The sequence below is a fragment of the Argopecten irradians genome, chromosome 12 (genome assembly GCF_041381155.1).
Source record: "Argopecten irradians isolate NY chromosome 12, Ai_NY, whole genome shotgun sequence".
Classification (NCBI taxonomy): Eukaryota; Metazoa; Mollusca; class Bivalvia; order Pectinida; family Pectinidae; genus Argopecten; species Argopecten irradians.
The window spans coordinates 5,950,226-5,967,771 of record NC_091145.1 but is presented as its reverse complement, the minus strand read 5'-3'; the positions used below and the strand labels follow the sequence as shown (position 1 = coordinate 5,967,771).

The following is a 17,546-nucleotide window of genomic DNA, read 5'->3' as shown; positions in this document are numbered from 1 at the left end:
CTGACTATGTCCGTGGTTACATTTCCACGCAGCCTCGCTTTTGAAAGGCCAATTAACGCATTCAGACTGGTTTTCTTTGCCCGACTATTCACTTTAAAGGTTAGGATTCGCAAATAGATGTTATAGGCTATATATTGATAGACAATTTTTATACGACGGCGGGAAAGTGTATAAAATGGACTTGTATCTTACCACATCTGAATACCACAACAATAAATGATCCTCCTACGCTTCCTTTTATCTCAAATGATATATAAGTACCCATTGGTTTATGATTTTAAACTTGACTGATAGGAGATGAAAATGATTGTGTCGATGGCTAAAATTAATACCGTATAACTGGTTGTATTCGCGGGTCAAAATTTTCGCGATTTCATCTAAAAACAAGCAAATAAAATTTTAGCGGTTTTAAATTTTTGCGATCTGGCTTTTAAAGTATTATTATTCAACCATTTCTCAATATTTCGCAGATCAAATTTTCGCGATCCTAGCAATGTGCCACGAAATCGCGAAAATATCATCCCCGTGAAAAAAACCCGGTTATACGGTATGTGGTGGGGCACTGTGGGTGAGGTGGGGAGGAGGTAGGGGTGTAGAGGGGGGGGGGGGGGTGTAAACAGCTTAACAATCCTCTTATACCAAATTATAACAAATCTCGCAAATACATGTACCTTAATATCATGAACTACGATTTACATAGGAATATAGGACGCAAGAGGATATTGGTGCGTACTACCAAATAATTCCACATTGCTTAAATGTTATAAAGAATTTTTCGCAATTCCCAATAACCATTTTGTTTTCCCAAATTTTTTGAAATGGAACATGTATAAAAAAGACTTTTAAACTGCAACAATCAACATTTTATATGCAACAAGAGGTCATATTTATGGATTCTATAAATAAAATTTCGGAATAACATATGCAGTATTTTATGAATAGTAGTTTTGATAATAATAATTTGATGATGGAAAGAATGATGGACGGAAGAAAAGACGATTAGAAGGAAAGACAAACGGATGATGAAAGGCGATTTGGATATCCTGTAGCCCTATGGTAAGAATGTTAATGTATGCTACTGTTATATTTCACTCAAGCATTTATTTCGCCTTACTATAGTTGTTATATATACATAAGCAACAAGTCCACTTCGAAAAAGCCAAGTCAAATCTTTATTTCATAATTCATCAGTCATTCGTAAAGTAATATATAATTTATGAATAATAATAATATACTCCTTCTGCGAAGGTCTAATATATAGTTCATCCAACACGAAATAGCTATACAACAGATAGTATATCTTTAAAATGGAAAAAATAAACAGATATAATTTTGTTTAGCGGTTTACCCTACGAAACTACAAAATATATCTAACAATTTTTCAAATTTTAAATCTACAAATAAATGTACTTTTCTGACAAAGATAAGTTTTTGTACTGAATATAACTGTCAGTTTCAAACTACATCTGAAAGTTTTGTTATCTTACGACACTATATTACTTCATTAATATAGTATATAGTAGTCAGAATTCTTCACAAAGTAAAAAAGCACCATTTGTAAATGAAAAAAAACCATGAGAACATAATTTTATACTTTATATAATAAAATCTTTTAAAAACAATCTGTTACTTCCAGCATAAAAAATATCAACTAATGATACAAACATATGTACAGTGAAACTGTACAATGGCAAGAGTGTCGTTGCACTTTTGTTCTTCTAGTACTGAATCGTCAGTATGTTAGCCAATAAATTTGTTCAATAAAGCTCGGATTGAAACAAATATAAAATTGAAAAAAAATAAACCTGTTCCCCCTTCACTTCTGCAGTGGACTATTCTGTAACGTGAATTGGACCAGTCTATGTGGTCCCCGTGAGGAGGAACAGGTTCAATTCATTTTAATTGACAAATATGTACTTTGCCTTTTTTCCAAACATATTATTTCTGCATTGAGAATTATGCATTAAGATAATAATATGGGGGTTTAATTCTGCACGTTATGTAAAGCATATTATTGCACTTCAAAATCCTAATATAGTATGTAAAATGGACGCCAGTCAAGCATTAAATTTTAGTCTGGCAATAGATAATGTACATCTGCAAGGAATTAAATAGATTAAAAACTCAACACAAAAATGCTTTTTAACATCCATTTGTAGGTCCTTTTGGCAATGATAAAGCTTCAATATCATTTTCACAAGTATCACTGCAATTCCATTCTGACATTTCTCGATGAAAACGTCGTCTGCTCTTCCTCTAAGCACTTCTGTATTTACCATACATACATTTTCATGAATTGGTTTTTAAGCAAGTAAACATTTTTTAATGTTATAAGCAAATGTCATACTTTAACTGATATTAAAACAAATACTTTATTTAATGTTAGAAGCAAAGTGTCATATTTTGACCGATATTTTCAATGTCATAAGCACATTTTTTTCAAATGAAGTCCTGCTAAATGACACTAAGTGACCTTGACACAGAAAGGACTGCCAGGGATGTTGTCGGGTCCCCATTTCACGACTAACATATATTCTCCCATTTCCTTAACAATATAGTTGATTTTGTAGATTCCGCCTCCTTGATGTTTCACACACAATTCCTCGCAAGGCCCTTTAGGTCCAACCATACCAACGTACAGAATGTTGTTACCTGCAACAAAACAAATATTTTGATAACAAAACTGGATAGAATGAAAGAAATACAATGCTGAAAAATAGGTCAGAATGGACTACATTAACATAACGTCAGTATCTATCAGAATTTCAAAACAGAAAAATATTCCTAATATACTGCAAGCGGACACATTTTAGCGGAAATATTATTTTAGTGATATTCGGGTGAGAAATACAGCGGTAAATATGGTTGCAGTAAACGGATTTTCTGTACATGTATATCGTTTATATAGCAATGGTGATATGATGATTGTACATATTCCTCGTTGCTCTGACCTGTTCAAGATCGGGTTTGTGTTAAAATTTGATCGCGTCCAATTATGTTTACAGTAATTATCTCATATACTGTAAAACAACTTTCTTTCGCGAGTAATAAATGTCGCGATTTCCGTTAAAACATTTTTTTTTTTGAAATTACGTTTCGCGGATTTAAACTTTCGCGAATTTACCTTTATCACCAAATTTGCAAAAATAAATCGCAAAGATGTGAACTGTACTAACAGGAAAGAAAGCTGGTTTACATTAAGCTATATCAGATATGCTTGCTGAATATTTGAAAATAATGATCTTGGAGACCTTATCAACAAGCCACATATATGTATAAAACCTTAAATTTCTCGCAGTAATTTATCTTACGCATTGATTAATTAATCATCTTGACCGTAATCCAGTGAATTTTAGATAATAAAGTTGAACTGATTTTATCCTTGTGCATCACAATCCTATGCTACGTACCAGCCATGGTTGTATCGATGGTGAAAGTTGACTGTTTGCCGCGGAAAGCCTTCTTCATTCCGTTACCCTCACACGTGACATTAGAAGCATCGGACTGGAACTTGGGCAGGTTGGTGAACCTGCTCATAACGCTCGTCTTCGTTACGGTCTCAACCAAGCATGTCGATAACTCCTGCATGTTGGAGACCTTGCCTTGTCCTAAAAAAAGTAACACAGAAAACGTAAGCTACCATCCCAAGAAAACTAACCAAAAGTTTTTTTTAAACTGATACATATACAAAATTATGTATAGAATTATAACGCTTGTAGTTATTTGAAAATTCGTGTAAATCTTCATTTTAGTGTGAACAAAATTGAAGCAGATCTTTTACATAAGTCATTCAATAGATAACCTCAGAATATAATGAGAAAGGTACAGAGTAAAAGGAAGCTTGTTAAAAATCATATTTATCATTTTATTTGAGCTCACGGGATACAACTGGAGCAAATGTGGATCTGTGGATCAATTGCTGCATTTGAGATCCACGATGTGTCCTGAAAAATGTTGATTGGATCAGTCAAAGATCTATAACATACTGACCTGTAATTTTGGCTTTAAATGGACTTCCAGCGACATAGGAGCCAGCGTATCTGATGGAGATAAGATAATCGCCGGGAGAGGTTGGTTTGTATGTGAACTCGTAACCCTCTTCTGTTTCCTTACATTCCAGTTTCACCTTGGAAGGTCCTTCTACTGTCACGGCCAAAGCTCCGCTTCCAGCATTGCATGTGTTCACAAAGAATTTGGCTGGTTCACCTGTAGAAAGATGTTCAGAATTATTTCTAGACAAATTTATTCATTATATTGTGAAAACGTGGAAAAAATATTTAGTCTCTATTGCTATTTTTATACAAATGTTATTTCATGTTTCATTTTACTATTTACTTTTTTTATTTTTTACCTATATATCTATTATTTCTAAAAATATATTAATTTAAAAAAAAGTTTTTAATGGTAGCTTTTTTAATTTCACTCCTTTTAGAAATGTATGAAAGGTTCACAAATGTACAACAGGATGTGAGGTACTCACCAGTTGTTCCAGATCTGAGTCCCTCTCCAGACACATTGACCATTCCTGGGTCAGCGTCGACCTTTCCGATCATGATACGGAATGGACTTTCTGGGATCTGACATCCATCATAGCTTACGAACACCATGTGAGGACCATTTTCTCTTGGCATGAACCTAACTGCGTACTCTCCTAAAACAAAATTAATATTTCGTTCTCAAAACTGGTCTCCCTGTTTCATTGCACACACAAATGTATCATTAGACAATTGGTAAGTTAAGCATGAATGACATATCTTAATCCCACACCAAACTTAGAAACAATCGGTATATAATAAAATCGTTTAAATTTCTGATTCCAAATGTGGTCGATACTCCGTCTTCCTTCCACTTTGGTTCGGAAATCCAACTTACCCTCATCAATTTCCTGGATAAATGCTTCCTCTTCAGCTCCGGAGGGAGACAAAACGGTGGCCTTGACCTTGCCTGGCTGAGCACCGTTAAAGTGAATTACAAATGAGCATGGCTTTCCGATCTGAAGAAAACAATATATATTTTGTTAACTAATTTGACGAACTTAAAATATCTCATGAATTTTATGTGAAAATTGAATTCTTGCCCAAAAGTTCGTTTTTTTTTTCTTTAAAACTTTCAAAAATAAATATTAAATCTGTATAACAATCCTAGAAATTTCCCTACCCTATTATCATCCATTTGTATTCCCTTTTGTATTCAAAGTAAAATTTTTTTACATTTTTTTAATTTTTTTTTCTTTCCTTTTCTCCCCGTTAATCATTTTTTTAATTGGAATATTTCTAATTCACAAGAAAAGGTGATATTTTCCTTCATGTATAGATTAGTACTTACTCCTGCTCCCTTAGACTGTAGGGCTGATACGGAGAGTTTTCGGGCGTCGCCTATACTGGGTGTGATGTACACCCTGTAAGGTGACTGGGGGATGTGTTCGTCGTTGAATTTGATAGACACCATATACTCTCCTGGCTCTGTTACAGTGTAGCTGACACCACATGAGCCGTCCTTACGATCGTCAAAGTCGAGTTCAGATTTGGAGGGTCCTTCCACGGCGATCGACAAACCTCCAGCGCCAGCTTCACGGGTGTAGATGTTGAACTCGCCTAAAACAGTCAAATGTTAGAAATATAATTTAATTAAACAAGTTAAAAAGAAAGGCAATTGAGATTTTGTTTTACAATTTTTTGAGTACTGGCGTGGCGGTATCTCCAATGATTTGCTTTAAAAGACGATGACAACTTCAGAAAAACAATGCTAGACATCGGTTAGAATAATGTGGTTGCATGGATATGCTTTAATTGAAACCAGCTATTTCAAAAATCATTCCGTTTTCCAGATTGACTTACATGGCTGGTTGATCTCTCCCTTCTCCAGACCAGGACCGGCGGCGTGGACTTTGTGTGAACCACCACCAGCAATGGGACCTACAGTAAACTCGAACGGACTACCTGTAAAGGTATGGAGAAAGGTCATAAAACACACGCTACAGAAAAAAAATGAATAAAACTGAAACAATATTTCAGCATATTTGGAAAATTATTTTAAGAACAAATAATGAGAAATAAAGAAATAAAGAGAACATTATTAAAAAAACAAATCTTATGGGACACTTTTCTTCAATAAAATCGGAATAACTATTGAAAAGTAATAGTATGGTATTAACTGATGATTCTACATACTATTTTAATTTAGATACTCTCAAAAAGATAATTCCAGTGCTGATCATAATAGAGGGAAATAATTCTGATGACAGGGAGATAACTGTACCTGGAATATGCATATCCTTGTGCTTCACACAAACTGTATGTACTCCCATCTCCTTGGGGACGAATTTAATACTATAATGACTGTCGTCTAAGCTGATAATGTCACATAATTCTGTAACTCCTGTTGGACTGGTGACAGAAGCTGTCATATCAAATGGACTTGTTCCTGCAAACGTAAAATAAAACCTTTATTCAACATAAATTCAGATACTCACATTTTCAACAGTTTCAATACCGAAATATGCAAAGAAAATAAGTATTTGTTAAATTTAGTAAGTAAGGTGCAAATTAACTTTACAGATAATTATATTTATGTTTTAATCTACAGACAAGCAGGCAATATCAGTAACCGTACAAATAGCATTAATGTTAAATTCAGTTTCTTCGGTTTTAAAGTTAAAGATAATGCATCTATACATCAAATTTATCGTTTTCCCCTCTGTGATAAACGGTTAAGTGTTACCACGCATGGAAAGATGGTGTTCGGAGGACCATGCAATTTTTTCGAAAAGAATTGAAAATTGGTAAATAAAAACAATGTTAGATAATATTATAAGCATGCTCTTTCTGTTTTAAACTTATACTTATCGCGAATAACATATTGTGACTAATGAAGAGAAAAATACAATTTCAATTGCAAAATCCAACACTGGAAAAAGATAAAATCATCCATGCGTGCAAACTGAATCAAGGTTCTGATTGGACAGTAAATTTGAAACAAAGTGTAAGAGTTCACAAAGGAAGATACAATTTGGCACAATGTAACAAACAAGAATATTTCGGTGTAATATTTGTCTTTTTTTCGTACATAGGTCACCAGAATACATGTAAGTGTCGGAGACAATACTGGAAAAAATGTTTGATTTGTTTTTCAACAATACCTGATTCACATAATAACAGCACAGGGTCAAAATACAAGCAACATCTACCACAAAGGTTTTGGGATGCAAGTGGTTAAAAAATGATTTGGATTCGATCACTTGAATGGAAACGTATTTCAAGAATATTGGGAGTCAACGTTGAGCGTGGGAGAAGGGGAATTGAAGGCTACAACAACGAGAACAAGGTATTTAGTCCATTGTCGTAACTATACCTTTGGTAACATGTGTTTCTAAAATCCTAAACGCACCGCGTTTGGCAAAGTATTGGACTACAATAATAAAACAGTTGTGGAAAAGTTATTCTTCAAAATGTGAACGGGTACCAGTAGGAAATGTGCAATTATTATCGCAACCGCGATGTTATGTGAAACACATGCGACGGACATGTGAAGTCATGGTAACTAGTGTCAGGAAAAGTGAAACAACTCTCATGAAAACTTTAAACCACTGGCATGGTACCAATTAAAATAAAAAAAAACTGTAAACAGAAATCCAAGGGGGAAATATGTGAAACAACTGCAATGGTAACACAAAATGTGAAACAACTGCAATAGTTACACAAAATGTGAAACAACTGCAATAGTTACACAAAATGTGAAACAACTGCAATAGTTACACAAAATGTGAAACAACTGCAATAGTTACACAAAATGTGAAACAACTGCAATAGTTACACAAAATGTGAAACTAACATCAAGGATTAAAAAATGAAATAGCGTTTACAAGAAAATGAATATTAGGGTACCACTGAAAACATATTTTAAAAGTTTATTCAATGAAGACGATATAAACAACAATGAAGAGATGTTACTAATTAACTACGAACAATTAAGGCAGGTTTTGAAGCAATAAAGCTTGGCTTGGATGGTGAATTATTGTGGAATGAATTGCTTCTGTGACTACATATTTTTGCTATTGTGTGATGATTCCTTTGTGGGCTGTGGTTTAGATATTTTACTTACTCCACCAACTGCCAACCACATCTTCCCAAAAAAACAACAGAATCATTTCACAGCTCATTAAATCTACTGTCTGTACAGTTATAATGGACAGATGATGAACATCCTTGTTTAATCATGCGAAACGTTTCCATAGCAACCATTATAAAGTGTCCAGTGGTTGATATTACAATCGTGATGAAGTTTAGTAAGTAATGCTAAAGGATCAACTTTCTAGAGAGGTTGAATGTTTGGGGAAAATATATATCAAACATCATTTTTTGAAAACAAATTATTACAATATTAATTTCTACATTAAAAATAGCTATATCTATATTCAAACAGATTTTTTTTTCAACATCATCAAAGCTTAAAATTAATTTTAATATCCCTAAATCTTTTCTCTGAATCTTATCCATACAGCATCTATGTATAAGGCTGTTCACCCATTAAATTCTATAATCATCCAAATACCTCCGCATGCCGTTATAAATACATTAAAGACTATTTTTAACTCAAACAGTCTAGAAATAAATCTTGAAGGTCGGTGAATCCCCATGTTCACACAGATATGCGATCTTACATGGACCTACTGTAAAATATGCTTTAAACTTGATCATCAGTGGTGCTGTGCCCTGGATGTGATTATAGACAGAGAACAGCAGAGAAAGATGTGAACTATGATAAATCTATACTGCTCCAAACACAAACAATTTGGCCACCACCCAGCTCCATTTTTGAAATATTTTGGCAGTTTCTGAAAGCTTGATACTTGATTCAAGAAGACTGTTGAGGAAACAGCACGAAAAAATTAGCCATGGTCTGATTATATCTACTTTCAATTCAAAAATTAAAAACAAGTTATCTTTCTTCAATGAAACACTATCTAAATGAATCATTGTCAAAAACGTTTTTCATGTCCATTAAGGAATATCTTTTGAATTGTAAAGAATATTACAAGACACTAAAATAGTTGATCTGGCAACCCATGGCTAATGAAAAACAATTACAAAGTAGCATGCCCTACTTAATGGAATTTTAACGGCATCTTTATGGTATATTTTAAGTTATCTTTAATGGGATTTAATTGACAATTAATGTATTTTTATTGCACATTAAGGGAATGATTTGTCTGAAACAAGCGCAGCAGACAGAACTACTGGGCTAAGGCTTTACACATAAAGAGAGTGAGTGTGGATTTCTGCCAAAGTTTCTAGAGTGTTTGTCCCATAATACAGAAGTTAAAGTGTCTAGCATCTATAAAACATCTGCCTATCTTCCAATAGCATTGACCGAAATTTTAGAATTCCAAAATTTTAAGAAAATCCTGAGGTTGAGAAAGATGAAATGGCAAGTTTGATTTAGATCAACTCAGTAGGAACTCCACATTGGCATGTTTTGCTTTGGAATTTCCAGGAATTACAAGAGGGTTCTTCTAAAGTTTTTGTTTTTCTAAATGATTTGGATGTAGCATTTCAAAAAATGTTGATAGAATTCTCAAAAAGAAATGCAACAGATGCAACTGAAATCTCATCTTGTGCTTTATATACCTGCTGATATAATTACATGAACGAAGATGTCCAAAATAATAAAACGTTTTGACAACTACGATCAAACCTTATACGGGCATTGTGACCTTCTCATTGACCTTGTCATTCTATACCATAAACGTACTATTTTTTCATACCGTACATGAACAATATATGGAGTTTGATTGAAACTTATATCTTAATGAAGTTCATACAGAGATGAAAACATCTGAATGAAGGCGAAAATGTATAAACACCTGCCATCACCTCTTAATAATGGAGCCCATTAGACAATTAACAGTGTGTTGTAATTAATATTTAGAATATCATGCATTTTGAGTGAGTTACCATTAGTTAAATACAAAAGCCAATTAATGTACTAGATTAATTAATTAGTGGACTAATTAACAAGACTGAATAACAGGTTATAAGTTATACTGCAAGTTTAGGAAACTACGAAAGATTAAGGTTGACATTTTCAAGGAATCTCTAATTTTGTTATTCACAATTTTTAGTTTTGTTATTCAAAATAAATCATCATCAAGACAAAATACCGATAAGTTAAAAAGAAATTGGCTAAGAAAATTATAGTCAGCTTCAAATTTTTGATCAAATAACATATCCGAGAAAAAAAATCTGTTTCAAAATTTCCTTGTTTCCAAACCATTGAAAAAAACAACCTTTGCTATGGCTAGTAAACTACTTCTTGACAAGATTCAGTGTAAACTATAAGCATTCTAAGCTTGAGAATAAATACCTTATTTATAGATGAAGCTAACCATGCTTACCTGGGATTTTAAGGCTAAGTTCACATTGACTGCCAATATGAGTGATATCAGCAGCCTCTCTGTGGCGTGTTATCCTCTCTGTGATCCTAGACGAAGACTCTCCGCCGATCTTTACAGTGTATGGGCTTCCTATCGAAACCAAAGCATCAAAAATTTGTAAGTGAAATGATCTTTTTTTATTTATCATTTTTAACAAATTAATTTATATTTGACTTTTATCTACCCCAGAAAATTCATAATGAACTGTTCCAGCTTTGAATTAGAAAAGTTCAAATGTGTTTTTAGGGGTCATTATGTTAATTTCTGTATCTAAAACATAATAGCGATATTGTATATACATACAAAACATAAATGTGCGTCAATTTATATGTTAAAGTGTAGCAAGTTATAGAAACTTATTTTAGGTCACAGTGACCTACTTTTCCTTGATTGTGTTGATAATGCAGCTACAGAAATGGATCGTTCTAGTGTCTGAGGACTCAACATTTCATCAAACAAGGACATATTGAAGTTTTATTTATTTGTTTACTTTTGTTATGTGTATTAACAGTAAGGATGATCGTTAAAGGACATTTTAAGGTTGAATACAGATGGATATACAGAAGGCCAGAGGGAAAAACAACACAGAGAAAAGTTCATATCATGGAGTCTTAAATACATGTATACAGGGAAATTACCAGCAAAACAAATAAAATCTGTTAGATATTTAAGTAATATGACAGCCTAACATATTAATTAAACTTCTATTTGTATGACTATAGCATTTGTTTAAACAGCCAATGCATTTGAACATTTCGGTAAATTCAACAATAATGAGCTTGAAGTGGGCGTGGCTCGCACATGTAAAATATCATATTCATCGTCCATAAAATGTTATAGCTTTCCCCTGCCGAATGTTACATAACATTTAAACGACCGTTACCATTCACTGCAGACAACTTAATTCTCTCCATATTACAGATATATCTCTTTTATTGGTTAAATATTGGTGCTCAATTAGACATGTAATCATTTTACTGGAAACAAATCAAAACACTTTGTATCTAACACAGACATTGGAGCAAGGAACAGAAATATTCTGATTCTGAAGATGATTTCTGCCACGCCTCCGGGTTTGAAATGAGGTAGTAATTTGGTAAGATCAAAGAGATTTGGTACGGTACAGAACTACAGAACTAGGCCATCTCTGATTTATATAAATTCAGTTTTTATCAGTTTTCTTAATTTTTTTGATCTCATGGATAAGGATGACAAGTACAAATTTACCCCCCACCCTTAACCACCCCCTTCCACCCCACTTCCTTATTCTACGGAACGTCATCCCCACCCCCCTCCTCCCCCTCCCTTTTAACTACTGACCTGGCACCTGTTCATCAGCGAATTTGATATTGATGACATAGTTTCCTGGCTCTGTGGGTTTGTATGTAACCCTGCATGTTCCATCATCATTTTCCAGACATTCAATATCAGCCTTGCTGGGACCTTCGATGGAGAGACTAAGGCCACCGTAACCTAGCAACACAAAAGACAAAGGTAAAGATTTGCTCACAAAAACCATTCATGACGTCACTTTGACGTAAACCTTGCTATACACATTATTTTTAACCTTTTACATTTCTGTCAAGACTTCAAAGGTCTTGTTACATAGCACTGCACATTGTCTTTAGGTAATTCACATATTTTTCCAAATACAACAGTTATTGATGTATTGCTGTTTGGTAAAGCACAAAATGATTAATTTTCAAGAGGAGTTTTAAGGTTTATAGTCATTTTCAAGGGACATCAAATTCAAGGGTTTTTCAAGACCTGTGTGAACCATATTGATATATTATATTTCATACGCAGAATTTCCCCGAAAGAGCTTGGAATTTGTTGGCCATATAATTTCTAGAATAACAAACACTACTGCAATATGTCTACCTTCACTTACAGTTTATCTACCAACTATTGCAAGATTTTAACTAACCTGCATCTGTGGTATCAAGAGTGAATTCATTGATTTCGTTGGCCATTCCAGTCTGAAGGCCAGGTCCACTGCAGCGGACCTTGCTGGCATTTCCAAGCTCGCTCTCTCCGACGTAGATCTTAAAGGGACTGCCGTTAATGTGTGTTCCATTCCTAAATACATTGACTAAATGCTCTCCTACTTCATGGGGAGTAAATGAGATTCCTAAATATGGAAAACAAAAAAGACGTTACGGTCAAACTCTTTCTTCTTGGATCCTACATATTTAAAAGTCTTGCATTTATGCAAAATCATAATACAAATCCAATGTTAAAGTCATTTTTTAAACTGTTTACTTAGATGCTAAATATCTAAGACCTGAAGATTTTTATTAGCCATGTGCTGAATATTGAGTTGGAGGCCAGGATAGAGCACATATTATTATTTCCCTTGACAATTGATTTGGAGGGCGGGATAGATTTCCCTTGACAAACATGTTTCTAAGATATCTATTGAATATTGATTATCATACATTGAATGCTAATTCAAATTCGTTTTACTTGAACAGTCCCAAACACCCTGAAGCCTTCGTGGAAGTTTATTTAGAAAAGTTATCTGACCAAATATTATCTACAATTGGCCATTCCTTAAAAGTAAGCATGAAATCCTTACCTAAATGACCATTAGCTAAACGTTTGAGCAGACAGGGTTCCTCGGTACCGGATGGTGTTCGGATGGTAGCCATCAGACTGCCGATGTCCGACTCTGTGACCTTGAGGGATACTTCAGTACTACGGCCGATCTGAGCTCTCTTTCTCACCTCAGTGGAAGCTGAACAATACAAATACAAAATAATCTTAACTCAAAAGTTCATAAAAATGAGGTCAAATTTTAAACTCAAAAATTCCTCTCATTCCTAAAACCAAGAAACTTGGACGGTGTCCTTTAAGAAAGCTCTCATGACTTTCATAAAAGTTTGCTCAGAACATATCACAAAATTTTTATTGCCAAATTTCGTGTTTCTTATTTTAGTCATATCACGGCAAAAATTTTTTCGTTTTTCTCATTTTTAGTTAAAATCGTATATTTTTTTACCTACGAAATAACCATCTAATTTCCGTAGTATCAACTACCTCGCGGATTATAATTTGCCAAATTTCGTGTTTCGTGTGACAAAATGAATAACAATATTTTTAATGAGTAATTAGCTCTATAATCAACACAGAAGACATTCAAAATTTCATGTAGACAGGGAATTAAAGTTTTATATTATACTTACGCGTGATTTTGGCTGTGAAAGGAGAACCAGAGATGTGTTGATCAGCGAATTTACATGTGATGTTGTACTCTCCGGGAGCTGTAGGGATATAGGATACGGTACAGGTGCCATTTCCGTTGTCCTGGCATTTAATCTCTGTCTTAGAGGGACCTTCGATGGCCAGGGATAAACCGCCTAAATAAAAAACGCAGAAATAACTCAGTTTGTCACTTTTTCAAAACATTCAGTTCAGCAAACTAGTACATTGAAAACTACAAAGTATTGAGATCAGGATCATCTGAATTCTTTTCTGATATTCAAAACCGTTTTATGTCAACTAGTATTTGTCTGACTTTGATTGTGAGTAATTCTTTTGAATGATTTTGAGCACACATATGTATATATCAAGACTTCCACAATATTTCCTGAACCAACCTCATTGGTTTACAAGTATACCTTTGATATCTCTTTCAATTTGACGACAGAGGAGTGTTACAGAACATCAGGAAACGAAGTAGCTGGACTAGGACAAACCTAGAAACTTAAACTACAATGAACTTGGTCCAGTTTCGCTACACTTTTTACAAAGTCCCTCAAAGACCTGTACTACACAAAACACATCCGCCTTACAATACAGTGCAGAAGACCGGACACTCCAAGAAATAACTCCTAGTGCAACATAAGATCGGTGCAGGGATCAAAAATCCATTCCAATGAAAATACCACGAAACACATCCGCCTACATTACAGTGATAGAGACTAGCCAGAATGTTCCAGAAATATCCTCAGCCTACGAAGGACAATCGTAATCAGCATCATTTGGCTTCCACCACAACAAAAACTTTGTTTGTTGGCTGTATGGAATGTTTTCTTTCCCCAATATATATCTTCCAAACTCGCTTCCCAATATCTCAATAGTTGATACACATGGATGTAGGTTTCACTTATCTCGAAACTAATTCCAGCCAAACCTTCAAACCAATGTTTTGATGTGAGTAGGAGAGCTATTAGGGTCAGAGGATATTTTCCTGAGATAGTAAAAGAAAATTCTTCATTGGTACCCATGGGGTAAAAGGTAATTATGATAGTAGGTCAAATTTACTACAAAACCACTAGTGTGTACAACTACAAAATGTGAATAGTAATTTAGGTGGAGCAAAGAACATTTTGCTTGAGAAATATTACTTTTCTTCTACTAAGATACATATGTGAATTAATAGACAGGAGAAAGCTATCTTGATGATTGATCATATTTTATTGATTTTTTCCCCCAAGTAATCCACCCTAAAATCGATAATGAGCCATTCCAATCTTAGAACAAGAAGAATGCAAATTTTTTATTTAGGGATACAGGTATGAAAATCTAGAAATGCTTTACTTGTCCTGATTTATAAATCATAAAAAACCTAGAGGAAAATGGATAATATTAAAGTGTTGTGGGATATTTTCTTTCTGTGTAAATGGAAACAAAAACTTTAACTTAAAAAAGTCTACCTGTGTAGATAAGGATTAATACTCCCATCATTTCCAAAATACCATTTCAGGCACACCAGGGTTTTCAAGACAGTTTATTTTTCCTATCAACTCTCTTTTTATCAAAAGCCGCTTTTAGAAGATTTGAATTAAAACTTATTAGATGTGGATTAGTTCAACAATACAGTTCATCAAATCTTGTCTTTATCCAAATCTTCCTACTTAATCAGTTATTACCTCATTCCTAACATAAGAACCTGCCTCTTTAAACTTTAGATAACACCTATTCTATTTCAGAACTTTTAATAGCCATTCCATCGGTCAAGTTACCACCTTCCATTACAATATAATAGCTATTATGTCAATCTAATTACCTCCCTCTGTTTAATGCTTCTGTCTGCTTGGATATTAATATCCAATATATTTTTTCTCTTTACTCCTTATCTATGTAAATATAATTGATATACTTAGTCCCTCCTCTCCCCCACCCCTTTCTTATATACATTACCCCCTCCCCTCTGACAATGATCCCCTCTTTAAGTACCCCCTCCTCCAAACCCCAATCATATCATTGTATTTTAGAAAGTTTATTATGAATCCGGCATCACAGAATCATTCTCTCTTCAATTTTTATTCAGACATCTGGTACATTGCCCAAAATGTCTGAAATCGGAATTGCTTGTATTCAGAAATTGTCAAATCGGAAACTTCACTATATTATATCTCAGCATTAAGGATAAAGAAAGTTCTAGATTCATATCTGTTCCCTAAAAAATCAAGTTGTATTATGTAAAGCTATTTTAAGAACACAAATCCAGTAGGAACTATTATCGTACCAGAGAATATTTTCTGATAACACCAAACCGGAGATATAGGGAAGATTATATCTTTGGTATATTATGTACCTCCAGTGGTATGTAACATTAAATATATTTCCCGAGTATTTAAAGAAGTGTGCTTCAATACATATATTTAAGGTGGTATGTATCATTACATGTATTTCTTGACTATTGAAAGTAGAACACTTCAATACATGTATTTCAGGTGGTATGTATCATTACATGTATTTCTTGACTATTGAAAGTAGAACACTTCAATACATGTATTTCAGGTGGTATGTATCATTAAATGTATTTCCTGGGTATTTTAGGTGGTATTGCTACAATACATGTATTTAAGTTGGATTGCTACATGACAGGTATTTCCTGAGATTTTAATGAAGTATGCTACAAAAAATTACATGTCCCCTGTACTTAGATTAACATTTCAATAAATGTGTCTATTTTGTATTTTTTTATATGGGAATGAAACTCAAAGGTAACGTTTATCAGAAACTTAACCTATATCTTTAATCTGTGGGATTACCATGGGAACCCTAAGTAAGTCAGATGATCCAATCGTTATCAACCCTGTCTATCCCCCTCTGGGGCCATCAAACTCTATGGAGTTAACTGAACAGACTGGTGCACAGAGTTCCTCAGACTTCTGTTGAAAGTTTTAGTATCCAACAAGATAAACCAGGCAAAAAACATCCAAGTGCCTACAAACCAATCAAGGAAAAGCTGCACATCTCCGTATCACACGGAAAAATCATTTAGATATACCAGTGTTACTGTTACCATGGCGATGAGATAGTAAGGGCAGATAACTCAAGACATTACTTCTCCAGAAGGCGACATAGTACAAACATTAGACTAAGTGTCTGTTTAAATGCATTGCATTGATGACAAAAAGAATCCAGTACATCCATGAATCCCCCCACACCATCCCACAATAACAGGTAATTTTGTTGGATGTTATACACTTCTAACTTACCGGCTCCAGCATCCTTGGTTACGATGGTGAATTCTGCGGGTTCGTTGACCACGCCATGACACAGGCCGGGGCCATAGGCAGTCACATGACCACTGTTCACTGCATCTACGTGGAACTGGAACGGACTTCCTGTAATGGAATATTATATATATGACAACAAATCTAATATGAACTTTATTATAGTGCAATCCTACTGACATGTACTGTCTAAGGGCATAAAAAATCACACAGTGCCTGAAGGAGGTACTTTTACTGCTACATGTCATATTGCTAAATCAATCACCAAAAACCGGAAAATTTAATAAGGCAAAAAAATTCTAAAGTAATGGCTGGAACCAGAGCCTAAGATCAAAATCCTGACTTTTATTTTTTTTCATAGAAAAGTTGCAAAAAAATTAGGGTCGGATAAAAAATGAGGTTGGTCAGGTAACTCTAAAGAGACATTTTTTTTTGGCCTGACTATATACCACTACTCCACTACTCTATTTGAACGTTGGCCAATCAGTTGTGCAGCCTTGTCAAATTTGAAGCCCATTATCCCCAAAAATTACACTAATGTATATATATATTCTATAAGTTACAATGATGAAATACAATGTACTTTCTTTCAATTCCTTCCAGAACGAGGCCCACCAAATCTGCTAAGTCTGCAATATTTCTCC

At 34.2% G+C, this 17,546-nt stretch overlaps 1 protein-coding gene across 12 annotated transcripts in view; it reads right to left on the bottom strand.

The window, feature by feature from the left end:
• Window positions 1-1,149: 1,149 nt before the first annotated feature.
• Window positions 1,150-17,546, bottom strand: part of LOC138336802 (filamin-A-like) — a 134,968-nt gene continuing 118,571 nt past the window's right edge. For 11 of the 12 annotated variants that reach the window (XM_069286373.1, XM_069286372.1, XM_069286370.1 and 8 more), the window contains 15 exons: window positions 16,885-17,013; window positions 13,618-13,791; window positions 13,011-13,169; window positions 12,360-12,563; window positions 11,753-11,905; window positions 10,394-10,522; window positions 7,351-7,407; window positions 6,259-6,423; window positions 5,838-5,939; window positions 5,326-5,594; window positions 4,873-4,993; window positions 4,481-4,651; window positions 3,991-4,206; window positions 3,411-3,608; window positions 1,150-2,652 (listed from right to left, as the gene is read on the bottom strand). In XM_069286373.1, the coding sequence (XP_069142474.1) occupies window positions 2,465-2,652; window positions 3,411-3,608; window positions 3,991-4,206; window positions 4,481-4,651; window positions 4,873-4,993; window positions 5,326-5,594; window positions 5,838-5,939; window positions 6,259-6,423; window positions 7,351-7,407; window positions 10,394-10,522; window positions 11,753-11,905; window positions 12,360-12,563; window positions 13,011-13,169; window positions 13,618-13,791; window positions 16,885-17,013 (2,435 nt within the window). In that variant the 3' untranslated portion in view covers window positions 1,150-2,464. The remainder of the gene's footprint in view (window positions 2,653-3,410; window positions 3,609-3,990; window positions 4,207-4,480; window positions 4,652-4,872; window positions 4,994-5,325; window positions 5,595-5,837; window positions 5,940-6,258; window positions 6,424-7,350; window positions 7,408-10,393; window positions 10,523-11,752; window positions 11,906-12,359; window positions 12,564-13,010; window positions 13,170-13,617; window positions 13,792-16,884; window positions 17,014-17,546) is intronic. The other variant, XM_069286378.1, reaches the window with a different exon arrangement.